This window comes from Stylophora pistillata, chromosome 12 (genome assembly GCF_964205215.1).
Source record: "Stylophora pistillata chromosome 12, jaStyPist1.2, whole genome shotgun sequence".
Taxonomy (NCBI): domain Eukaryota; kingdom Metazoa; phylum Cnidaria; class Anthozoa; order Scleractinia; family Pocilloporidae; genus Stylophora; species Stylophora pistillata.
Window position 1 is genome coordinate 25,781,652 of NC_142530.1, and position 26,019 is coordinate 25,807,670.

The following is a 26,019-nucleotide window of genomic DNA, read 5'->3' on the forward strand; positions in this document are numbered from 1 at the left end:
GGAAACGGCACTTCAAGCCAGTTGACCTCTCGGGATTTTCATCATCTTTTTTAACCTAGGCAGGCTTAAAATCGCATGTTGGATTTCTGGCTAGTCTGTCACGCAATGGTCCTCTCTGAGCGGAGACAGTTACATGTCACGCAGATGTGAAGACGTGACTCATGGGATTCTGTCTTCCCAAAGAAGACGTCACCAACTAATCCCTCTGCAACGCTGAGATTTTTGTTTGGGCTTAGAAAAAAAGTAGACACAAACATTCAAAACGATACAAAGCATATTTAAAAACAACAAAAGAACAAAGCTAAAAAGGAAAATCTGGTCTCGATAGCTCTTGATTTTATTTGTTTGACTAAAACGGCACCAGTTAGTCGTAGAAATATCGACTGTGATAAGATTAAACGGAAACCGAGGAGTCTTGAATGAGTTGGGCCCACTCCTTACCCCGCCAAGCACCATCATATGGGGGTATCCTTATTCCAGGATCTTTGCGACTGCAACTTATAAATAGGGTCTTCACTTACCTGATGTGTAGTTGCACAAATTTATTGGAACAGAAGAAATATGTATATATCAAGACTTAAACTCCCACAGGATTGGCTTGGTACATTGTTAAGGAAGCGGTGACGTCATGTGAAAACGCACCCTTATTTGCGTGAGAGAAATTTACAAAAATTTAGGCAAAAATAAACCAAGCAAAAACCAGGATAGCTTGGGAAACTAAATGCAAAGGGAATATTGACTGGTGACGAACCTCCTATCCTACGAAGTAACTCTGATATTTTTGGTTCTTTTCCTAACCTGTCGTTTTCATTGGGAACAACCAAAAAGGCCAGTCAGGTCAAGCTATTTTAAGTTTGGCAAACGTAAAATAGCGTCATAAATCTTAATTCATCGGCCTTAGGAATAAAGTTCTTATTTCCATACGTACATGATGTAGAGCATTGCGCGAACTTTCCATACTAATAAAACCTTATGGGATAAATTGACTGGGTCAATGGAATCATAGCCTCAGACCGATTGTGTGGCGATGTTTCTGGCTCTATATTTAATGTGCCAGTTTGCGCGAGGCTCATTGGTGTTTGTCTGGCAATTTTAAAATAAATATATTCGAGCCAACGTCTAGATTTACGGACACGTGGGGGGTATCAAACGTCTCGAGTTCTTTGGAGTACTACCAACAGTATCACGCTGACTCAAGCAGTCACTGCAGTCATTGCTACCAAGGCGAAGACGAGAGAGGTTTCTGTACTGGCAAGGTGAGCAGCAAGACCACAGTCTCCATCAACTTGCCGTGGTAGTAAAACAGCGCGTTATTTGTAACTGCAGCTGAAACACTACAAGCTACCATCTTGTTTATCTCTAGTCTAATGGCCTGCAGTACTCGGGCAAGCCTTGGCGAGCAGTAAAACGCCATCCATTGGTCCCCACCCACCGCCAGTGTAACACGGGGCTGCAGAACTGATGGGCCGTGTTCTGAAATTTAATCGAAGAAGGATTTATTCCTTGTAAAAACTTGTCTCGATAAGGGCCAACACTACAGCGTTCGTAAAGTCCGACCTATGGTTACCGTAAAGCTAATTCATAACAAAGCATGGAAAATAAATGCTACCAACAAACGCCAAATGAAGCATTTAAGAATACAAAATGCTCTATGGTTTAAACCTCGCAAACGTGCACAAAACTAGCGGGCCAATCACAGAGCGAAGTAAAATCACCATCGTGATCCAGTGAAAATTACAGGAAAGGTTCACTGAGTTAAAAAAAAAAAAAATTCCAAGGTGGTAGCCTTTGTTAAAAAAAAACGCAGATTGGAGATTTGGATTACATTGATAATGAGGAATTGTTAGTGATGGTGAATGAAGTATTGGCCAACACTATTACCTTGATGAATTTCACGTACGTCCTTTCCAGAGAAACAGATCAAAGCTATAGGGTGGACCATACTACTGTCACGGATAAAGACTTGAGAGGATTTCACCTTAAATGAAAAAAATCAACATTTGAGAACCGAAGGCCGACTAGGATGTGCGAATTGTTTCTCGACAGCTTGTTTCTGTATTTCTCTTGTCTCTCTTTCAAAAACCGCTTGGGCAGCAACGTCCAACGCGGGAAACATCGACTTGACACGACGCCATTTTTATGAGCCCATCGAATGCAAGATGCTACATAGTTATATCAACATTATTCCTTACTTTGTCATGATACACAAGCCACTGGCTAAGAAATTGTTTCTCATCAGAATTGACAGAGGAAGGATGCAATACGACTCTTCCATCAGATCTACAAAGAAGTAAAAACAAAACAAAACAAAACAAAACAAAACAAAAACCACCATCAGAATATGAGAGTTGCTCTGCTTATGGTGGGTGGGCGGCCAAAAGAACACGTCTCAAGGCTGATGGGGCAGTCAAGGCTTCCCAGAGGAATTGGAAGACCTTCATTGTGCCAACCTTGTTCCCAGGACCTCGCTTATCTCGCTCCACATGGAGGGAAGATGAGAGACCCCGGGAACGAGGCAGTCATTACGCTATGGTTGCATTTATCCTATGAACGGGTCTGAAAAAGAGTGAGAATGCGCTGACGTTTCAAGGAAAAACTTTCCAAAGAACACTTAAAATGGAAAATTTGCTTGAATAGGGGACGCTTTACTTACTTGGTTCTGAAACCAACTCTGACTCGCTTCTTTCCTCCCCTTCCTTTAGATTCTAAGGCAAGACCAACTTTAACAGCATTTGGAAACAAACCAGCGCATAAAATAGCCTATGTGGTAGAATAATCAGCCGTAAATTAATAATTTCCAGTTAAAAACGCGCTGGATAATCATTTCATTTTCTAATAAATTGATAACAAATTAAACTCGCTAAAATCTGCGGATGTAAGTAACATTATCACAGTAGGTTAGTATACCAATTCGTTATTAAGGTCAATTTCCACGAATTTTAGAAAATTAGACTTGGAAATCATACCAAGATGTAAACAATTCGTTGCATTGTACATAAAATACAACCTTCGTTTTCTCTCGAATTTTACTTGAATAAATTGCAAAATTGTTGTATTCCCATTTTTCAGACTCTAATATAAATACAAATTATATCTAGCTTAGATAAATTAAAAAACAAACTAAAATGTAACACGGAGACAAAGAAACGAATAGGAAAGCGACATAAAGGAACTTCTCGGAAATGGTTGAAATCTGGTATCAAAACACTTTCTTCTGCATAAGGTTCAAATATCATGAAGTCGGCATACTTCTCGCTAGAGGTAAAACTTCTTTCGTGACCATCTAACAACGTAAAGAGGACATCTGTCATGATCTTATCAATAACAATTCTTATGTAAAATAAACAGTTACAATTACTTGTCAAATTTTATTGCAGAAACGTGTTACTGTCAAGCTGCGTTCAACCTAAATTTTCACAAAGAAATGTTTATCTTAGAAGGAAATTGAAAAACGAAATAGCTGTGCCGACACAATTTCTTTACCTTAACCAGTTCCATGTTTCCAGAAAAGTAGTTGACCGCGTCATCACTGCTGGAGCTTGGAACTAAGTCCGAGTCATGAAGCAGGCGGCTGAATTGGTCTCGCGTACCTGATAATGCAAAAAACAAAAATAACAAGGGGTTGGTGCGGTGATGCACTTACTTGATCGGCACACAGCATAAAAGCGATTATAAAAGGTTCACTGACAAGTAACTCGGAAACTCCAAAAAAAGTAACTCGGAAACTCTCAACAACATGATCAAAAATGAAAGAAAGACAAAACAAAAAAGGAAAAAAAATACTAAAACAAAAGAAGATCATTACGTAATTGAAATATACCGATAAGCATTCATTTCCACTTTAAGTGTTTTTCTTTTCTTTGCTATTGTTTTGTCTTTTTTTGGTCTTTTCTATTTTTCTCAAAAATTGATCTTCTTTATCCAAAACACTCGTGCACGCTTGCCTTTTCAAGAAGAGCATCAAAAGCTGGCCAAAGATATTTTTTAAAAAATTGCCTGACATGAGCGTGGGATGCAGCGAAAATCTAAGTACCCATTTCTGTCTTTTTTATCACAGCATAAAGCTTGCTCAGTTGAGACGCTACACAATTATTTTCAATTATCTTCATGGTGTTAAAGACGTGTGAGGAAAAGCCAACGTGACCAAGTTTTAAGTATTCCCACTATTATTTCGTAAAGTGTAATTTCAATTTGAAGTTACGCCGTTAAATAAATAATGCGATCAATCTATTGCTTCTTGGACAAACACAATACTCACATCAATCTCAATCGGCATAAAGAAGATAGCCCAGAGCTAGTATTTACCATAAAACGATAAAATAATAATAAAAAAATTACTTAATAATGTATCATTGATTATTAGAGACCGCCCGATTAAAATTTTGACCGTAAAACTCTTCAGAACGAAATATTCTTTCGTGGAAGTTTTCTAACCCTTTATCTTTAGCAAAAGTCAACAAGGGGGGTATAACAAAGAACAACACTTAATTAAAGAAAACAATTAAAAGGAGATGAATACAAAATAAATAGAAGAGAGACAAAAAAAAATTATGAGGAGCACGTTCCCTTCGCACACCTTGCCTTAACAACCCCCGCTTTGCGTTTGATAACAAATTTAATTACCGCCTATCAAACCAAAACCACGCGGTGTAGCCAGGTGCACTGCCAAAGTGAAAAACAACTCGAAGGCAAAAAATGTACGAGTGACAATTGTTGAAATAGCGAAGATTCTATTACCGGCTTGATTAGCCTTACGCCATCAAAACTGCCACAGGCTTACAGCAGTGTTAGTTTAGCAAAAAAAGTTAATGATAGCCTAAGCAAATACGGAAGATATTTAATCTAAACTGGAGTCCGAGGTGATGCTAATTTCCATACTTTTAATTTCTTACTTCCGAAAAGCGAAACTCATTCTCGAGGGACTCGGCCTTTTGTCATCGGGCTCCTAAGAAGTTTAAAAACGTGATTTATCGCAGCGGGAATTTATAAGACCGGCATTTAGGAAACCAACTGGAACAATCACAGCAAAACATTTAATGCGTTTACAATGGAAAAACGTATCTCTGAAGGACTCTGGCTTTTTAAAAACACAAAACTCCGGAAATTGATCTACTACAAGTCCCCTACTTACATCATCATCATAGCGAAGAACTCCAACGAGGTGTATTTCAAAATCATCTGGGTTACGTACAGCGCATTTGGTCTATTACAAGGTATGAAACTTTCATCGGATTTGTAGAAAAACTTCTCGTTTAATACAGTGATTTGTTTCTAAAGAAAATCCCGAGGCCGAAACTTTCTCTCAAAGAAAAACGATCACAACAGTCTGGCCAGGATGTTTTAGTCTGTCACCGTCTACCGTCAAAAGGAAACACATTTTTAACTCTGCGAATCGAGCACGCTCATAAACCATAAAAATTAGCATTGTAGTTTCATAAGAAAGCGAAACGTCACTCAGCCGTCAGAGTCAACGCTTTCAAGACATTTGTGACAAGGGTAGTCCTAAATTTCATCTGGAATTTGATTGAGATAGGATTTCCGCGCTTCCGTCGTTGTTTTGATATCAACATATCAAACATTGGTGACAGTTTGATTTCACCAACGACGTAAGCAACTCAGATAAAAGGTCGCACGCTCCTTAATCAAAATCCTCCGTCATGGAAAACACCACGGCGAGTTATACGTCCGTAGAGTCAAAAATAACCAAGATACAATGCTACCATTTGGAAGAACCGTGGAGCCACTCGAGGGAAGCTATTATAACAAACGTTATCCTCATTGTAGTGAACTTGCTGACCTCTCTTACAGCAACAGTGGGCAATATTCTTGTTATTATGGCCGTGAAGAGAACTCGGTCGCTCCGAACGCCGTCAAACGCGCTTCTCTGTTGTCTAGCGCTCTCCGATTTGTTAGTCGGCGCCGTCGTTCAACCAATATACGCTCTACAAATGATCTTCGAAATACAAAGAAACTCAGACGGGTTCTGCTTCGCCAAGATAACCACAACGGGATCTTTAGCCTGGGTATGCGCTGGAGTTTCTTTCCTGGTCATATCCGCCATTTCAGTTGAGAGGTTTTTGGCAATAAAACTTCACTTACGATACAAGGCGATGGTGACAATTCCGCGAGTTTTGACCGTAGTCATGTTTTTCTGGGTTCTGTGTACGGCTTTGATCATGGCACGTATTTTAGGTGCCCCGTACAACAGACTTGTGCTCACCATTTTTGTCATGGATGTGACTAGCATTGCAATTTCGATCTTCGCCTACTCCAGCATTTATCATCAAGTCCGCAACCTTCACAATAAAACTCGCGACCAGAGACATCTTGCGCCTGCTGGTATAAACATTCGCAGCTTCAAACGCTCCGCAGTGACGATGTTTTACGTAATTGTCCTTTTCCTCGCCTGTTATATTCCGTTTATCACTACACTTGTGGTACAATTGCTTGAAGGGGACAGCCTGTGGTTAAACATTATCTACAAAATAACTGCTTCTATAGTTTATATTAACTCATCTTTGAACCCATTTGTGTACTGCTTTCGTTCCAAAGAGGTACGAATGGCAATTTTTAAGTTATTGGGGAGAAAATACACGCTAGACAAAAACGGAGATGTTGTTCCGGTATCAAAGTCTGGAACGCAAAATTTGAAGACAAACGCAGTCAAGAACTTGACTACATTTCCGTCTGGTTACCTTCAAACCTCACTGCATCAGTTGCGTTACTTGCCAGAGACCCAAATTTAAAACGGCTTGACGACGCTTACTCGTAGTCACAGTTGATAATCAACATCCTGTGCTCCAAAGTGTTGAAACGACCAGGTGAAAGGAGAGGAAGAGGTTGGCCCACCAACGCAGGGCGGGGCATCTTCCGTTTCGGAAATGTTCCCTTTTTCAGCCGCTTACCTCAGGAGGGCAGAACTGTAACATTTTCCTTAGAAGTTGACTAGAACCTCCGAAAAAAGAAAAATAACCTTGCGCCTTCAACACGACTTAAGATCCTTGTAGGGACAGTCCTACATTTCAAAATTAAATAGGATTAGATCAGATTATCCTCTCGTTCCACTTAGATTAGAATAGACGGCTGCATGCGCACGATTTCGTCACAGAGTGTTGAGTAAGTCTTATCCGCGAAACTATTTGTCGTTTTGTTCACTGGAATAAAGGTATTCCTTTTGAAAAATCGCTCCTAATCTATACTGGGGGTTTAGGTGTTGGTTTAACCCGACATAATCAAACCTTTGTACCCAAGTCTCAGTTTTCCTTACTTACAATCGAGTTCTCTATACCTCAGTGTTGGATCATCTGACCGCATCGGCTAAACTCGTAAGGATCTTAATCTCCACGAGAGACCATCAAAGATCTTTACCTTTGTTTTACGCTCGTGACATAAGTTGATAATTCATAAAATACTCATATATTAAATTTTTCTTCTCTTTAGTTTTAAGGTTCTTTAACGTGAAAAAAAAAATCAAACAGGAATCATCGTAGAGGGAAAAAACTTTTGTAAAAAAAAAAGTGCTAGACGCGTTACAGTGCAACAAGAGTTGAAGATGCGACACAAAGGAGTATTTATTTTCGACGACTTCTGAGGAGTCTGTAAAAGTGGTCACACACTGAATGTGATCAAGCCTGGAATGTGACTGACAAATTTCTTAAACGGAAAAAATAAAATCATCGATATATAGCTGCTCCCAGGTATTTAGGATCAAATTTCCAAGCCTTACGTCACAATTTCTTGACGTAGTTTGTTGAAAGATTTATGAGATTCTTAGAAGGAGAAAATAAACAACATTCAACGCTGCCGGGAAAATTCGGGTTTCCCTCACACGTTGAATTGACAGAAGGAAGGCAAAACTTGCTGCTTCGGATCGTGACATACTGCCTAACACTACAACTAGACAGAGATGTCTTCCCCCTTAGGAAACTAAATGGGGAGAAATCGACATTTTTATGAAACAAAATAAACCGGAAAGAACGTTTAGAAGGTTTGTACTGTCAAAAGGCCTATTCTGGTGTCTTAAGTCGCCGTAACTTTGGGCGACTTTGGGTGATTTAAGGCGACTTAAAGCGACTTAAGCAAAATTGGCCTAAAAAAACATTGCGACTTAAGGCGACTTAAGACGACTTGAAGCGATTTTATTTGACTGAAGTGATAAAATCAAAGTTAGCAACAGTTTTTCCATAACCCGCAAAAATATTTACAGAATCCCTTGCATTAATCACAATATGATTAAAGTGGGGTGAATAGGGTCAGTTGGGAAGGGCGGAACCCTTATAACATTGCGTAACCAATAATAGCGACTTAAGGCAACTCAACCCAGAGTAGGCCTGTCAACAGAGAACTGGTACCTACCGCGGATCATATTGAGCGTGCCCCAGTGAAGAAACCGTTGCTGAGCAAATTGTTTTCCTTGAGATCGGCTCACTGCCTCTAACCATCCATTATAAGCATTCAGTAGCGCCACATGGTCGCTTCTGCTGTCACCGGCAAAGCTTTTGCGAGACTGACAAGAGATCAAACGATAATAATCTTTCCTCACTGAAGACTGAGTGTCAAGGTTGCAATGTATGATCTTACGCGAGACACGGCATGTTAAGAACTAAGAACTGCTGACAGTTTGAGATGTAATTTAAATCGTTCTAAAATAACCCTTTTGCTCCAAGGATCTGATTGTTAACCCTCCCCTCTAGCTGCTTCCCTACTACATGAATCAATGAAATAACAAAGACTGTTTCAGTAACAATAACGAAGACTTATTCAGTTAGCTATGTGCAGACACGACAGATAACCTCAACATATACTGTACTAATGACAATAGGGCACGAAATACAGAAAAACGCACTGATCAAGTTGCAGTTCATTTTTCTACTTCTTCCATTCGTTTGGCTGAGGATGTGCGGCCAGTTTTCACAGCCATTCGCAGTACGGATATCATAAATGTATCAGATTTTCAAATTCCCGTAAACACTATCAACCATTTTCTAGTCTTTAAGTTTATGTGAACCTGATGAAACTAGAAAGCTAGTACCTTACCTGATCGGCCTGCTCTCGCAAGTTGAGCGGCGACACAAATGGATGTTTATAATTAAGGCATGCTGCAATGGTCAACACTGGATCCAAGCACCTATATGAGACCAAGAAAACTTAGCGATGAGACTTGCGTCGATTAACTCTTTGACCCTTAGAGTGACCAGCATTTAATTTCTCCTTACAATATCTCCCCTGAATCAAACATTAAGGTCAGGAGAATAAAGGAAATAATCACTAATTAAACAGGCCCTTCAGAGCTCGACACTCACGGTAGCCAACTGGCCACAGACTAATAAAAATTCAGTTTTGGCTAGTGATTTTCGATTTCCACCGACCAGTTTGGCTAGTAAACAAACTAAAATTGTTGTAACATCTTAGTTGTCACTGGCCATTCGGCTAGCCAGTTGAAACGTTAGTGGCGAGCCCTGCCCTTGATTCTTGAAATTCTCCTTGTGAGCATCTTAGGAAATGTTTAGAGAACAGTATGGAGAATTTGCATACTGATATTAGGGTGTAAAGGGTCACCGACTCCAGTGCTACTTCGACAGACCCCACAGAAACTTCAGTTGCGCAGGTTGAATCTGAAACTCTCTATAAACTGGAAAGTATTGTTGACTAATTCAATCACTTTTTACAGAATTCCTTTGGAAAAACGGTTGAGCTCCTACGCGCATAATAGGAGTCTCGGCAAGTGGAACGTCTAAGACAAAAAATAAATGCAGCCGAACCACTCAGGCAATATCTTGCTACAGATTACCACTCGCCTGAAAATAGCACCGTAGATAATCATTTTTGCTATTCGTGGCTCGACGGGTAAATGTGCCATGTGCCTACCAAGCGGCGTCAATTGTTCCTATCGTAAAATATCAAAGTAATATTAGTGTTACAAAAATTATTTTCGGTGTTTTAACTGGGAGATCCTTCTAGCCTCAGACGGAACTTACAATACAATCTGCTGCACTTTCCTTATTTAAGCTCATGACCAATTGAAGGGGTCGAGCTCTAACATTTTATTGTAGTTTAAAAACCACATGAGAAGGTTTTTAATTCCTTTCGTCATTCTTTAAACTATCTGCGCTCATTATATGTTCATTGATCAACGTATTAATACTGTAATACCGTGACTAAAATCTCCACAATTTGCATTTCCCTTCTGATAAAGTCATTAAATAAGAACCACAAAAACTTCACATAGCACTGGTGTTGCTGTTTTTGAACATTTTAATATACCTTTGTGTCCATTGCTCCAATCTCTTGTAACAGTGTTATTGCATTGTGAACTATAATTGGAGACACAAACAAGATGGTTTGAGCGCTTAAAACCTTGGAAAGGAAACAGTGCAGTTCAACCGTTCACTTATAACGCGTTCTTTATCAAATCTTACATTAAGCTTAGATTGAATCGAAAGGAGCACAATCTCTTGACTGATCTAGGAAAATAAAGATAATTTTACCGGCAAATGGCGATGGAGGATCCAGAGCCTTAGACAAAAAATTCCGTACGGAGCAGGATTCGTCTATAGATTGGATCTGCGAACGTTATTGAGAATACATACCCTTAGAAAATTTACACAAAGAGCGCAGTGTTCCCTTGGGAAATTGTTTAAAGACCATCACTTGGAAGCAGAGTTCTTGCCCGCGTACCTTTGTTTGGAGGACGATCTCCTCGAGGGAAACTCTTTGCATTTCAGGTGACTGGTACTGAGCTATGAAAGCAAAAAAAAAAAAAAAAAATTGGCGAAATAATAAGTCAGATCACAGTTTTTTCAAAGTCATCAATTAATCAAATTCGGAACTTTAGAACAGGGAAGTCCCTTGGAAAACAAACCGCGCTCTTAGCACCAGCTACACGTCAATTCACGCTAGTGTTCGATGTTTTGCTTCAGCACACAATTAACCCATCAGAGTCAAATCAAAATGTTCACAATTTTCCGAGTTTCACCCTTCACAATAAAATAAAGTTGATCCGTGTTGTGATACAGACACATACCCATATGTTCAAAACGTTGTCTTGTGAAGAGGTTGAAGCACAAACCAGGTTGACAACGACCTGCCCTTCCTCGTCTTTGAACCACACTGGCCTGAGATGTCCAATGCGTCATCAAACAAGAAACCTAACACAAAACGGTTGAAGTGAAACAACAAGCTTTTTAACTAAGCTTTATACTTTAATTGCGACGTGGCGCTGATGAATTTAATGAAGAATTTGCGACTTCACCACTCGCATTTTGCCGCGCTTTAAGATGTTCGTATGTTTTACTTTCAATCTTCATCGGCTTTTTGTGACATTTCTCTTTCTCCTGATTTGCTGTTGTGATTCCTTTGGTTTTGCTTTTATAACGGTTCGTCGAAAACCAGTCTAAAGAAGATCCCTCTCGATATTAAAAAATATATATATACACAAATACAAGAGGATCTAAAAGCAGTCACTTTCATGCTATCAATTTGTTTTACTCAGAAAACCCACGCCGCCTTGTAGTTTATTCACTCACAAAAACATATGCCTTTTTTAGGCGTTCAACGGTTAGTAAAACGGAAAACGATTTTAAACGACGCGCTAGCAGAAGATATGCGAAAAAAACGAGCGAGGTTTGGGTCGATTCGCGTTATTTCCGCGCCTCGACCCAAACCTGCCTCGTTTTTTCACTCCTCCATCTATCACGCCGTGTAACCGCGCTTCATTTAACCCACTTAACGCTTGAAACATGCTACAAAAACATCCACGCAACAAACGAAATAAATGTTACATCATTCTTGGGAGATCGGGTTTATCGAGTCGAAATATAACTTGAACGTTGATTACCAGTCTTTCTTGCCGAAGTCTGTAACGCGAAAATATTTTTGTCTTATCAACGGTACGGGCGGGTGAAAATACAGCCTATTCCTACTTAAAATCTAATTCACCTTCTTTCCTGTATCATGAATTTTTTCCTTGTGATTGCCGGCGTTAATAACGTAGACTATATCATCGATAGTTATTGAAGTCTCTGCTATGTTTGTTGCTAATACAATCTTGCGCACTCCAACAGGGGGCCTGGGAAGAAAAAAAACCAAATTTCCAATTAACGTAAAGGGGACAATTCATCATAAATCTTTCCGATGTTTTTGTTTGTTTTAGTTACTGACTTTTTCTAAGGTATGAAACAAGATTGATGACGTTTTGTCATAAAATCGATAAACATAACTTGCGCGTGCGAGAAAATCCTAGGATTCATAGAAAAAAAAGTTAACTTAGGTATGTAGTTAATTAAAATTGATAATGATCAGAGGGAACAGAAACTGCACCACAACGGGCCCTGATAACAGTGCCATGTATCACTTTGAGTCAATTCCCCTGAGCCGCTGAACTTGCCAACTAAATAAAATAACACACTGTATTGAAGTAAAAAGAGTGTTGGAGGTTTATTTCGGTAGTGAAATTCCCTAGGTCACATCGGCGCTCCCACACCCTACTGGTTCCTAGATCAAATCGCATTTGAAACAATGCTCCAAAACTATGATATAATTATTCTGTTTTACGCGATTACTTGTGTGAACAGTGACACTGCTATCAATTCTGAACAAAAACCGTATCGAGAGGTAAACGAAGGTTGAAAAACGATGTAGTAAAGTTGACTTGCTTCAAGGTGAAAAAAAAAAAAGACAAAATACCAATATGCCGCGAAAGGAATTAGATATACTGACTAAGTAAAGCTGGTTGCTGTTATAGCATAACCCTTCAGGATGCGACTTTTCTACGCATAGTTTAAAATTTCTATAATTGCAATCTCCAACAAAATGTGGGGTCCCTACGTTCATTCTTACCAACGTGATTTTATACACCCTTTAGGTAACAAACCTTTCAAAAACTGCTCGTTGGTTAAACATTGGAAGCATGGAGTGTAGCGGTAGCACAAGGAACTGGGATTTCTGCAACAATATGAGAAGGCTTTAACTTAATCAAACAAATACGAAGACATTCTACACCATAGCAAACTTACCCAAGAAAATAAAAGAAAACATAGTTTTGCACATAACCAGATACAAGCAGGACACCCTCAGAACCCATCATAACAATCTACCCCGTTCCCATTGTCTTTTCCCCTACTTGGGAACGTGGTTGCATAACAATGAACCTTACAAAAAATAATTTGCCGTGGATTTATCAACTAAGCTACAATTGTAAATTGGCCACCGTAAAGAGTTAAAAAGCTGACGTTTCAAGCGTTAGCCCTTCGTCAGAGCGAAGAGCTAACTCTGACGAAGGGCTAACGCTTGAAACATCAGCTTTTTAGCTCTTTACGGTAGCCAATTTATAATTTCAACTTAGTTGATAAAACCAAATTACCTTGTTACCCCCCCACCGACGCAGCACCACAGTTTCTTTAAAAACTTACCCCTCCCCCCTACTTACAAAAAATACTTAACCCCTTAACCACTAAGTGGGACCAGCATCTAATTTCTCCTCAAAAAAATCACCCCTGTATCACACCTTAAGGGAACGAGTCGAGAATAAAGGAAATGAGCAGCAACTAAAGAACATACATACATAACATACTTTATTTATTCCAGAAGCAGACTATGTATACACTAAGAGGAAATGGAAAATATGCTTCCAGAAAAGGAAGTTAAGAGGTTATCCCTATGTGAAAACTCCCTAAAAAATAAGTCTAAATGAAAATAAAATACTTAGTTATAATTAAATATTTAAATACAATTTAAGCTGAGATTTAAAATGCTGAAGATTATCAGCTTCCACTATGTTTCTTGGTAATTCATTCCATAATTTAACAATCCTAATGAAGAACGAATGTTTATAACAATTTAGTCTTGCTGGTTTGACGTAAAGTTTGTACTGATGATTTGCTCTCGTACATCTAGACAAATTCTCCTATCAGCACCTTAGTAAATGTATACAGAACAGTATGGAGAATATGCATACCCATGTCAGGGTTGTGAAGGGCTAAAGGCTGATAGTTTCTAAAGAAACTGTTTGGGGCTGCGTCGGTGGGGGTAACGAAATAATTTGAATATATCAACAAAGTTGAAATGGTAAATTGGCCACCGTTACCGCTTTTATAATCGTAACGGTGGCCAATTTACCATTTCAACTTTGTTGACATATTCAAATTATTGTGAAGGGTTAGCCAGCCAAAAAATATTTTCATCAAAATGAAAACAAAGTAACTCCTCACGTACATCACTTATCCTGGATAACAACATCTCATGAACAACAATGATTTCATCCCATCCAGCCAAAAAGCATAAAATAGCTCCCTGTCCAAAACAAGATAACGTTCATTTACAAAGACATTTGGGGAAATGTTATTAACAGTAAGAGAAAGAATTAATCAGCGTGGGACAAAAGAGGAGATTCAATTAAAAGGATATAACATATAATCAAGTAGAAATGGTTAGATATTCTAGTCTTCTCGGATAGGGACGAATAAATGGAGGTCCCGTCTCCTGCAGGGTTAGAGGCAGGAGACGTTAATTTCCCACGCACGAGATTACTATGTGATGGATGTCCTCCCCTGGGGTGGGATGGGTGGTTAACAGGACCCCCGTTGATACCAGTGTTTACTACACTGAAGGGGCTATCCTGTATAAATATATATGTCTACTCTACTCTATACTGTAGCAAGTCTGTCTACTACCTTGTTGTTCTTTTTTTGCTTTGCTTTGTTTGGTTTTGTTTTTTTTTTTTCCTTTGGTATGCTTGCTTTGTTTGTTTCTTTCTATAGCTCAGCTAAGAAGTACAAAACACACGCACAAGACGCAAGAAAAGAATTATGACTGTCTTCATCTCTCAGTCCCAACCTCCTTGCGTTCATGCCGTGTTCGTTAAATCCCCTACGAAAACACAATAATCTATTGCTTGTTGATCTGCTGTGGTTTAAGTTGTTGCTGATGATGCTTTTTCTTTTTCTTACCTCTGGGTAGTTCTTAGAGACAAAAAGAATTGTCTCAGTAACAAGCTGGGCATCTGCCTCGGGGCTGTCTGCATCCCTGCTGGTCTGGTAAATAAAGAGTTGTTGATTTTGATTGTAACTCGCCATTAAAACAACAGAAAAACATCATAACCGCAGTTAAAATAATCATTCCACACTAGTTAAATTAAAAAATACAATAATTAAAGAAAAATATAATAACTACAACCAGTGTAACAATGATACTATAGGGTTAGTATAAAAATACTTGAAAAAAAGCTATATGTAGCTCAACACCCCAGCTCCAGCAACTTAAGAACGAATTTCCGTTAAAACGATAGAAAAAGTAGAAAAACATGAGAAAAAATAAGAAACTTTAAATTTACTCCATTAGATTTCATCCAAAAGCAAGCTGATAATCAAAGCATCATTTCTACATCTCTTAACTGATCGGTCCATGTACTGAAAAGTTCTGTGATTTCAAAATTAATTTGCTAATGCATAAAAACAACTGCATATAAACATATCAACATGCACGCAGGAATTCAGAATACTTTGAAATTAGTATTTTGGTATAAATATTATGTTGCTTTGCAAATGAGGCTAAAACGAAGAAAACTGTTGACAAAGAGAAGTAATACCTTGAATAAAGAAAACCTTGCAGATTAGCTGGAACAGCAACAGTTTTCATTAATCCTGGGCTGGGGTGTTGAGAAAAAAAAATTAAAATTTTAGATAGTTATAATTTATAGACTAAGTGTAGTAACATTTTACTGCATGGGTGGTCAGTGTTCATGATTAAACTTTAAAATGTTGCATCTAACATGATACTATTTTAGCATTTTTAAGTCAGATCCAAACATTTTAAAGCTTTAATGTAGTAACTTGATACTGTTTAAATAAACCTTGGACTCATGTTTAGTATACCGTATTTCTTCACCTATAAGCCGAGCGATTTTTTCAGTTTTCGACCCAAAATTTTGGGAGATTTTTCACGGAGAACGGGGTTCGGCTTATAGCCGAGGGTTTTACATTTTAAAAATATACAGTTGCTGAATAACTTTACCCCCCCGGCTTGTAGTCAAGTTAGCAATGAAGCAGAAGTAATAAAACACAACAAAAATAACTTCTGAATATTGGTTATTCACTTTTATGAAATTGGTGGCTCCTAAAGGAGCCGTTTGACGGATACGTGCAAGGGCTTTCAACCCAATGGTTTACTCGCCATCCGTTTCGTTTTCGCTGTCTGTGTCGAACTCGTTCTCTTCTATGTATTCATCATCTACTTCTGGGGTTTCCTCAGAGTAGACCACGTCGTCCTCTGTTCCGTCCAAGGCATTGGAAATACCGCAGGTCTTGAAGGATTTGACAACCATCTCTTCGGGTATCTCTGCCCATGCTTCCTTGATCCACCTGAGGACAAGATTTCTGCTTGGCGCCTTCTTCTTCCCAGCTGGGGTAAACTCAAATGGCCCAGATGTCATCCACGCCAAGTACTTTCGGCGCACATTATCTTTAAATGGCTTGTTTAGGCACTTATCCAAGGGCTGTACAACCGGGGTTAGGCCACCAGGGATAACTGCGACGTCAATGTTTCGCTGCTTCAGGTCATCTTTCACGGAATCGGTCAAGTGAGCTCGGAATGAGTCCCACACCAAAAGGGAACGCTCGGCACGGGGCAAACTCTGTCGAATCCATTCTCGGATGCCCTGTTCATCCATCCACCCTTTCTTATGGAAGGAAACACGAAGAGGATGCGGCACAACCAGATCTCTCGGTGTACGGACGCCTTTGAAGATGACTTTCGGTGGCACCTTTGCTCCATCGGCAGCAACAGCAAGAACGACGGTGAAGCTCCGCTTTTCCGCTCCGCAAGATTTTACTGGCACTGTTCGGCTTCCACTGAATTCCAGTGTTCGGTTCGATGGCAGCTCAAAACGCATGGGTGTCTCATCCATGTTGTAGATGCGGGATAAAGGGTAGTCGGCGCGTCTTCTTGCTGCAATGACGAAGCGATGAAAGCACACAATGTTCTCTTCGAGATCGGCGGGCAATCGCTGGGCCAGAGTTGTTTTGGTTCGCATGCTGACCGAGTGGCGTCGTTTCCATTTCTCGTACCATCCACGGGAAGCTTTGAAAGCAGGATCATCGGAGAGCTCTTTAGCTTTAAGGCGAAGGATCAATCCACTCACCGCAATACCTACGAAAAATAAAATAACAATCTTATTTTGCTGCGAGATAACCGTAGATTCGTGACTGCAGCACTCTTTTCGTGACATGTTATGAAATTGTCATGACAACAACATATTTCTGACCAATCAAAGTCTCTGTTTCCCACGCACTGAAAGACGATATCATTCAACTCTTCAAAAACTCTTAAAATTTTAGACAGAAAAGTAAATACCAACCTTGTTCTCTTTGCTGTGAAAACCACTCCATCACTTGCTGGTCTAGTTCGGGATATTTCGGAGTGAAACGGCCCATCGTCGCACGTTTTGCAGACATCTTCAGCTCTCCGGAAAGAATAGTCGCCTGGTCTCTTCTCCAGCGTCGTACCATGGACTCGCTTAGTCCATATTCTCGAGCGATTTCCGAGTTGTTTTCTACCGCTTCAGCTTCCGCGATAACTTTTATCTTGAAAGCCATACTATACGAGGAACGGCGTGCTTTAGGCATGATGATAAAAAGTGACAGCGACGAAAGGTATACTCGATAGATTGATACTTTGAAACGTTTAACTGAGATTATTATTGTTGTTGTGGTTAATCTGTTGTCGCGTGGTAGTATTTATACAGTTCGTTGGATCAATTGATATTCATATCTCTTGATTGGTTCGCTTTTTTTCTTTTGTGTTTATTGTAATTCATTAGGTTTTGTGTTTAGTGAGTCAATTTCTTATGTTTTCCGTGAGGTTCGCTTGCTCAAATGGCCAGTTACAATCAATAATTTCGCTCTCGGCTTATAGCCGATGGTTTTACCTTTTTTTTTGGGCAGCTTGAGTGTAGCGTAAAGACCCTGAAAGTCAGGGTCTCGGCTTATAGCCGAGATCGGCTTATAGGTGAAGAAATACGGTAATTTATAATTGGTGGGTACATTAGATAGGAATATTTGCATACTTTAATGAAAAACTTAAAGGGTTTTTCTTTTAATGTGTATGTGAAAGGTTGAGTGGGAACTGGGGATAGGGGTTGGGTTAGGATCAATGTGTATGTGAAAGGTCGAGTGGGAACTGGGGATAGGGGTTGGGTTAGGATCAGGAGAAGAACTACCAACAAATTCTACCCACTTGTGACACCAGGCTTTGAAATGAAACCCAGACAGAACAGTGGAAGGTGGAGAATGAGTCACTGGAGTTGAACTGGACAGTTCTTTTTTATTTGTGTGACTAGAGAGTAAGACAGTTCTTTTTTATTTGTGTGACTAGAAAGTAAGTTTCTTGTGGCCAACTCAGGTGTAAGAAAAGCAACACAATTTTTCCCTAAAGAGGTTGACTTTTTATAACAATAATGAACATAGTACACATCATCTGATTGGTCAATTCAGTTTCCAAGCGTATGTTTTATCAGGTTATAGACCCAGCATTTGTTATATAGAACTTATAAAAGCAATAGAATGCATTTTACCCAGGCAGGCTCTTTAATGTAATAAAGCCACCTGGGATGTTGGAAGAACACTCAGAAAGCTTATAAATCATTTGCCTTCGGCTCATGATTTATAAGCTTTCCTCATGTTCTCCCAACTTCTTGCATGGCTTTATCACTTAATTTATTTATAGAGCCGAAAAGAACATGTTCCATGCATTGACAAATTTGGCACTAATTGTGATTTACTAAGTACTTCAACTAACGGAATTTCACTTCTACAATTATCTGAGTGTGCTTTCTTCAAATAGTTGCCATTATAACTCACAAAGTAGAATAATCATGTAACATGACTGCATTTAGAACAAATACCTGTGAAGAACTGCAATCTGGCTTGAACCGTTTGCTCTTGACAGTTTCAGGTTTGGATAATGGCGTTCTGCCCAATAATTCACAGACCTCTGACAAAAAGTATTCTGTCACATCATGAGTGAATCCTGGAATGACCAGACTGGGACATCTAATCATAAAAGAAAAGTAAATAAAAAATAAATGAAACAGTGCCTGTCTAAAACATTCTATGCCAACTGATGGTGAGGTGGCATTTATACTATGTATTTGTTATTATTAATAATGTTCTAATGTGCCAATACAAGAGACTGTATTAAGCAGTTTAAAACTATTTTGTTTTGAAAGGAAATTTTGCAGGTTACCCCAATTTTGGAAAGGAAGCCAAACCATAACACTGGGATAATTTGGATATATCAACAAAGTTGAAATGGTAAATTGGCCACCGTGACGATTACAAAAGCTGACGTTTTGAGCGTTAGCCCTTCGTCGGGGCAACAACGAAGGGCTAACGCTCGAAATGTCAGCTTTTGTAATCATTACGGTGGCCAATTTACCATTTCAACTTTGTTGATATATCCAAATTATTTCCCTACTCCCACCGACACAGCCCCAAACAGTTTCTTTCAAAACTATCAGCCTTTATTCATAACACTGGGAGCCATGTTCCTTACTCTTTGCTAGAAGTGCATGGGTCCTTTAACCTCCCCTGCTAACCAGTACAGAGAAGATGAAGGAGATGGGGCCTAAAGTTTATTTTCCTTATCCAAGACTACTAAAGCATCTAACAATTAGCAGATGTCATGGCAAATGCAGGGCATTCTCCTCAGTTATTTTTAAAAGACCCTATATGTTGGTCTGGTCTGTGGCTTCAGACTGGACATTTAACATTCTTCACTCACTGTTTGAATGTTAACCCCAGCATAAACAAAACACAACAGCATTGAATTCATTAGATACCCTCGAAAATACTGTGAGAATCTTTCTGAATTCACAGTCGCACTCATCACAATGATCTTCACGTCCTGGTTTTTTCCAAGCAAATCTTTCAGGAGGATTAGGAGAAAATCTGTGTTGATATCTCGTTCATGGACCTCATCAACTATGACATGACTGACACCTGTCAAAAAAGTACAACAAAGGAGATAAAAGATGTAAAGTTTTAAATTAACTTTTTTGGAAGTAGTTCACTTATAGATTTTTCTTCAAAGGCATTCATTACCTTGCCAAAAGCTGTTTAGAAAACAAAATCAGCTGATCACATCTTGTAAGTTAAGAGAAACAAAACCAGCACACTATATACCAGTTAATCATATTAAATCCAGACTGCTGCAAACTAGCTTAGGATGAAATTTTTTCAGTAACTTTGCTGTAAGCTGCGACCATAAAAATTTCTACTTGCATATGGGTATATTAAAAAAACAAAATAATTTATGTACCAAACACAAATTAAAACACATACCAAACACAAAAAAAGCAAATGAAAACATTTTTACTGAGTGAGGGTAATGGAATTTAGTGGGTTAATCACCCCTTCCCCCCCTCCCCCCCAAAAAATTGTTTGTTAAAACTGGGAGATATGTAAAATTTTTCTTCGTTTGTTTTTTACTGAATCATTTAAAAATGTATTTATTTACTTGCCTTTTAGAAGCACATTACTCTGCATCCTTCTGAGCAGTATTCCTGTGGTGCAAAACAATATACAGCCCTTTTGTGATGGCAGTCTGCCCTCTAATCTAACCTGAATATGAAAAATGCCACGACCAACAATAAACATGATTAAAAATACACATCAATTGGAAAAGAAAAAACCTACACAAAAGTAGCCCAAACACTGACAGTCATGTAAAGAGTTGACTATAAGATCTCACACACTCAGTCCGGTTACAAGCAGCAGAAGGTTTTGGTCATGAAATGACAAGATGTGGTGGAGAATGTAAACAGAATGATGTAGATTGACTGCAAGCCTTGATATGCAACATATTACCTACCTCTCAGTTACATCTTAATAAGCATTACAAGCCAAAAACTCAATGATAAATATTTTACGCAATAATTAAAATATAGGTCCTCTGAAACAATACCTGGTATCCCACACTCTTTCCAAGCATCTCTCTCCTTTCTGAAGCCACTCTCTCCGCAATTGACATGGCTACTATACGACGTGGCTGCAAAACAACATGAGCAATAAAAACAAAAAAATTACTTTGTAATCCAGATTTTCAATTGTTTTCATACTCCTTGGTCTACCATCTTTAATGAGACGCACACTCTTCCCCGACTCCCAAGTCTGTGCTAATGCCAAAAAAAATGCTCATCAAATCCCCACATTACTTATTCTGTACTTCGCATATCAACAAGTAAAAGTGATATTAAGGGTACAAATATTTTAGGTGACAAAGTGAGGACACAGAACTATGTCACTAAATGACTTGCTATTTTCTTTTTTATAAAAAAGTTGTTAAGCAATGCTCTTTAATAGAAGAAAATCATCATGATTACAGACAAATGCCTGAGAGCAAGACCAGAAGAGTCATATTTCATCTGATGATTGACTAGACTATACGAAATTGGCATGATTACAAGACACAGGTCATGGTAAATGATTAATTAATTGCATAATATCATCAATTAAATTAATTGTACCTGTGTAACCATGATGTTGCAGGCTGAACCATTGCCTTTTTGTATGGCATCATCCAGTATAAACTGAGGAATCTAACAAGTCACAATGACAGGACAAATTTCTCCTTTAAATTCCTGTGAGTGACCAAGACAGAACTTCCCCTTACAACATCAATAAAATATCAAGCAAACTAATTATGAGAAAGAGGAAAAAAATTGGACCATACATGTACACCAAATTGAAATATGGCGTCCCATTTGAATCACCATTGTTCTGGACTGACTAGCCTTGTCTTCACGTGGAAACACCAAAGGATTATCACATGTGTGAGAGGCTAGTGAGTCCAGAACAATGGCAATTCAACTTGGACACTATATTTCAATTCGGTGTATTAGTTGATCCAAAGCCAAATTCTCCAAATTAACATCATGTGCACTGTATGGCAGACAGTGAAGAAAATTTCTTAAGAAATAAGATATTGGGGGTGAAAAGGCTACAGCCTGTAATGCCGACGTTTTATTTTCTCCTTTTTGAACACAAATTTTCAAGTATATAGTGTAAGTAAATACCAAATTCAAAAAATACCTAACAGAGTTTTGCCACCTTATCAAAAAATAAGTAACAAAACATTTTTTTTCCATTGAAACAATTCCATCAAGAGAAATGAATAAATGATTAGATAAACTCGAATCAAAACCAATTTACCTGAGTAGTTTTACCACACCCTGTCTCCCCTGAGATAACAACCACCTGGTTTCTCTCAATCAATTCAAGGATCCTCTCCCTTAAAAATGGTGAAAAAGGTAAGTTATCAAAACAAAAATTACTAGCTATCAGACCGAGACTAAAACAACTTATGAATGCTACATGAAAACCTTAAATCTTAATATGCAGGACGTCATTAACAACCTGTCATCCACACAGCTTTCTTGGTGTCACAAATCTACCTGCATCAAGGACAAATGGCCTTGGATTCATGTGTGTCAGAATAGCCAGTTTTACCCCAACACCTCCCTTTCAAAATACAGACTAAAATATTTTAATGAAAGAGTATTCCAAAACACTGAAAAGAGAAAAAAAACCTGTGTGAAAACAAGGTCAAGACCTTCACTGCCATTGTCAAGCAGAGGGAACATCCAACACTACTTTACGTCAAGTGAACAAAGATTCTGAGAACAAGACTAAATGACCCGAGGATAACCTTTTGCTAACAAACTACAATATACCTGTGACTTGCAACAGGCAATGTCTTTGTCTCATCATTTAAACATAAATTTCTTGACTCCAGCATATTTCGCTTGTTTGAAAATTCCTGAAGCAACTGCTGACTGAGTTCTTTGTGTTGTTCTACTGATAAAGGTTTCCATGGAGAACCACTAAAAACATCTTTTATAACAGGGGATATAGGTGTACAGCTGACAGCACTGTGTTTTGTCTCCTTTTTGATGAATGATTCAGAAGTGTTTTGAGCGGAAAATGTTTCCCCATCTGAAAAATCATGTTCCTTCACTATTTCAGAGTCTTTCCAAAACTCTTCCGTGTTAGTTGATATAGACTGGGAATAACTGCCCTCAGGGAAAGCCATTTTATTGATGTGTACAGGTGATTGTTGGGCTTCCTGAGCTGGCTGGTACTGCAATATCTGTGGCTGATTTATAGGTCCATAAAGTTGCTGACTGAGTACTGAGTGTTTTAACAAAAATGATTCCAACTTAGCCAATTGTTCATCATCTATGTAAATCCAGCGGGGTTCATCTTTGTTCTCCACGGCTTCTCTCTTTAAAATACTGGCCGCTCCAATACTTGCAACTCCAAGTTTCTGTCAAGATCAATAAATAGAAAACAGAGCATTTCGCAAACCAGTTCCAATCAACTGAGTTTGATGAACACGTAGACAGAGTACAAATTAAACTATAATCAGACATGGTTTTGAGTATTTGATTTTTGCAAAAAGAAAAAAAAAACATTATTTCCAGGTGCACTAATTTTAATTCCCATTTTTAATTGTTTTGATTCTCGTATGGTTGACTTGTAATATAAATTCAGCTAATAAATAATAAACAAGTAATGGACTTATATAGCGCCATATCCGACTGCTCTATGGCACTTTACAATACTGAGTTAAAAAGATAATGACTACAATTGATTAACCTATTGATGTCCAGTGCGCCCATAAGTGCCCGTGTGGAGCCTGACACCTTTTCCACGCCTTGTGACATCATCACTATTAACCCTGGAGCACGACTTTGAGCACGTACTTAAACAGGTTGAAAATATCTTACAAACGATACCAGAATGAGTGCAATTGAGTGAAGGAGACTGGAGAAATAGCCAAAAAACCATGTAACTTTGACATGAAAATCTGCACAAAAATCTTGTTCCATTACCCACCTACCTTTCTGAGCATGTGGTTTGAAAACAATGAGTAGTTTCCTAAAAAATCTCTACACCAAAATGAAGCCTACTAAATTTCCAGCAAGTGAGGAGAAAATTCAGTCAAGGAAAGGGGAAAAAAAGGGCAGGAGAAAGAGAGAAAAGTAAAATTCGTAAGTGGGGCATCACTTTTCAACCCAAAAACTATCTTGAGATTTTGCTTTCTGCGCCTGCCTGAGATTTTCAGGCCACCATTTTGCATTTGGATCGAAAGGCCGTCAAGTGTACAAGCTGTAAATGGGTTTGTGGTAAGTTTGAGCTTTTAAAACCACACCAGTGACCCGAAATCTGTTCGACTAGCTTCAAAACAAAGTTTTTCACAAAAGCTTCGGTTATTAATGGGTTAAAGACAAATAATTAAAACAAACAATCACATAAAATCACAAAATATTTGAAAAGAAAGCTTTTTTAAAAAGGTAAGTCTTCAGACATTTCTTAAAAGCATCCAAAGAAAAACCAGGCTGTCTCATATGAATAGGCAGGACACTCCACAACCATGGGGCAGCCACCGTGAAAGCTCTGTCAGCATAAGACTTTTGAATAGACCTTAGGACAACCAGAAGAGACTGCTTGGATGCTCCATGCAATCCAACAAAGTCCAATCCAAATTTTCATGTTTAACCCTTTAATCTCTAGGAATGATTGGTATCTTATTTCTCCTTACAGGATCACTGCTGAATCACACATTAGGTTAACGAGAATAAAGGAAATGATCACAACTACAGAAGCTCTTGAGTGGTGAACAAATTCTCCATGTCAACACCACAAGGAATGTGAAGAGAACAGCATATGGAGAATATGCTATTAATGTTTAGCTGTAAAGTGTTAATTTATTTGCAAACTGTGAATTCCTTGATATAATTTCGGATCATCAAGGAGAAATGACTTGATCGTTTGAGGCTTGTGGGTCATATCAGGGACTAGATTTGGGGTCATATTTCGTTAGAAAATTTTTAAAGAGTCGAGGATAGTTTCGGGAGTTGGAACGATTTCAAGGGCTGTTACTAGGGGTTCTAATTACACTCTCCTTAGCTCCTTTCCATAAACTCTTCAATCTCACAGTAACTTGATCCTTTCATTTTGTTTTCAGACTTTCCTGACATCTTTACTTTTGTATGTCTTCCTACCTCCAATTCAACACAAGCAAGAGCAGCTGCGTTTTTTTCAGCTTCTCGCTTAGATAAACCATCGCCATAAAAAGACATTGGTCTAGGCCATGGTATGGTCACGGTGGATTGCCACAAGTTGAAATCCACTTGTTTGTTTGAGAAAGACAAAGAGTTTCCCTTTAGAGCACCTTGAAGAATATTGTGCAGCTTTTCTTTGGCGTTTGGAAATCGCTGTGCCGCTTCGGAACCTCGAAAATGGCGAGAAGTAGGAGAGTTTCGGTTTGGTGGTCTCCTGGGTTGTGATGGTGGTCGAGTCTGTTGGATTGGGCCTCCGCCAATTAGGAAATCTTGGGAGGGAAATGGGACACGTGGAGGTGGACCAGACATGAGTGGAGGTGGATGAGCCATATTCGAGGGAGAAGGACCTTGGAAAGATGAAAATCGTGGTCGAAAAGTATCGTTTTTTGACCTTGGAAAGCCACTGGAATGCGCCATTTTGAATTTAGCGCTCGTATCGCGCAGGCGCACACGTAAAATCATTTGTCATGCAGCCTCACTACAAATGTCACGCAAAGGGTCATGCAAAGGTCAAATCAAACTTAAAAATTATGCCGTCAGTCTAATACGCAGACCTCTAACAGCTAGAGGGGTAACTTCGTGATATTTTTGTAGTGAGGAAGTCCTTACAATCAAAATTCAACTAGCAGGAGAAATTAAGTCACTGCGGAAACTGGAATGGATACGTTACAACTGTTTGTTAAAAAATGAGAAGATTCAAGCTTAGCCTGCTAAACTTCTGCTCCTGTCCTAAGAGCTATGTTTTGTTGACCAAGTTTGCTTCGTTAAGATCATTAGATTTTACTTCATTATTTAGAAAGCGTTTCCAATGACGTCTACTTTGTATGAATGTCCATAAAGATGCAGAAAACAAACAAAAACAAAAACAATGAAACAAAACAAGATACATTAAAAAAAAAGGC

At 38.8% G+C, this 26,019-nt stretch overlaps 2 protein-coding genes across 4 annotated transcripts; one reads left to right on the forward strand and one right to left on the reverse strand.

The window, feature by feature from the left end:
* Positions 1 to 302: 302 nt before the first annotated feature.
* Positions 303 to 25,543, reverse strand: LOC111338787 (ATP-dependent DNA/RNA helicase DHX36). Of its 3 annotated transcripts, XM_088739931.1 has the most exons (24): positions 25,058 to 25,543; positions 22,724 to 23,316; positions 22,203 to 22,281; positions 21,518 to 21,589; positions 20,956 to 21,039; positions 20,513 to 20,612; positions 19,832 to 19,991; positions 18,896 to 19,043; positions 14,946 to 15,029; positions 14,212 to 14,289; positions 12,872 to 12,942; positions 11,938 to 12,067; positions 11,024 to 11,147; positions 10,678 to 10,739; positions 10,488 to 10,563; positions 10,264 to 10,313; positions 9,798 to 9,886; positions 9,037 to 9,127; positions 8,356 to 8,506; positions 3,484 to 3,590; positions 2,654 to 2,760; positions 2,193 to 2,280; positions 1,882 to 1,978; positions 303 to 1,473 (listed from the first exon to the last, which is right to left on the reverse strand). In XM_088739931.1, the coding sequence occupies exons 1-24, from the start codon at positions 25,532 to 25,534 to the stop codon at positions 1,217 to 1,219; spliced, it is 3,375 nt and encodes a 1,124-aa protein (XP_088596057.1). In that variant the 5' UTR covers positions 25,535 to 25,543; the 3' UTR covers positions 303 to 1,216. The 3 variants fall into 3 exon arrangements, with proteins under 3 accessions (XP_088596057.1, XP_088596056.1, XP_088596058.1); XM_088739930.1 differs by lacking the exon at positions 10,488 to 10,563 and having other exon boundaries at positions 10,590 to 10,739; XM_088739932.1 differs by lacking the exons at positions 1,882 to 1,978; positions 10,488 to 10,563 and having other exon boundaries at positions 1,212 to 1,473; positions 10,590 to 10,739.
* On the forward strand, positions 4,612 to 7,182 carry LOC111338788 (melanocyte-stimulating hormone receptor-like). The gene has a single exon (XM_022945316.2). It carries the CDS (start codon positions 5,658 to 5,660, stop codon positions 6,744 to 6,746), a length of 1,089 nt encoding a protein of 362 aa, XP_022801051.1. The 5' UTR covers positions 4,612 to 5,657; the 3' UTR covers positions 6,747 to 7,182.
* Positions 25,544 to 26,019: the final 476 nt, after the last annotated feature.

Excerpts from the sequence above, each read along its gene's own strand:
- LOC111338788 (XM_022945316.2), top strand. The coding sequence starts at position 5,658 with ATGGAAAACACCACGGCGAGTTATACGTCCGTAGAGTCAAAAATAACC.
- LOC111338787 (XM_088739930.1), bottom strand. The coding sequence starts at position 25,534 with ATGGCGCATTCCAGTGGCTTTCCAAGGTCAAAAAACGATACTTTTCGA. Across the intron at positions 19,992-20,512 it reads GAGTAATGTGCTTCTAAAAG|GTGTCAGTCATGTCATAGTT; the intron begins GCAAGTAAATAA and ends CTTTTTTGACAG. Across the intron at positions 9,887-10,263 it reads TTGGAGCAATGGACACAAAG|GAACAATTGACGCCGCTTGG; the intron begins GTATATTAAAAT and ends ATTTTACGATAG.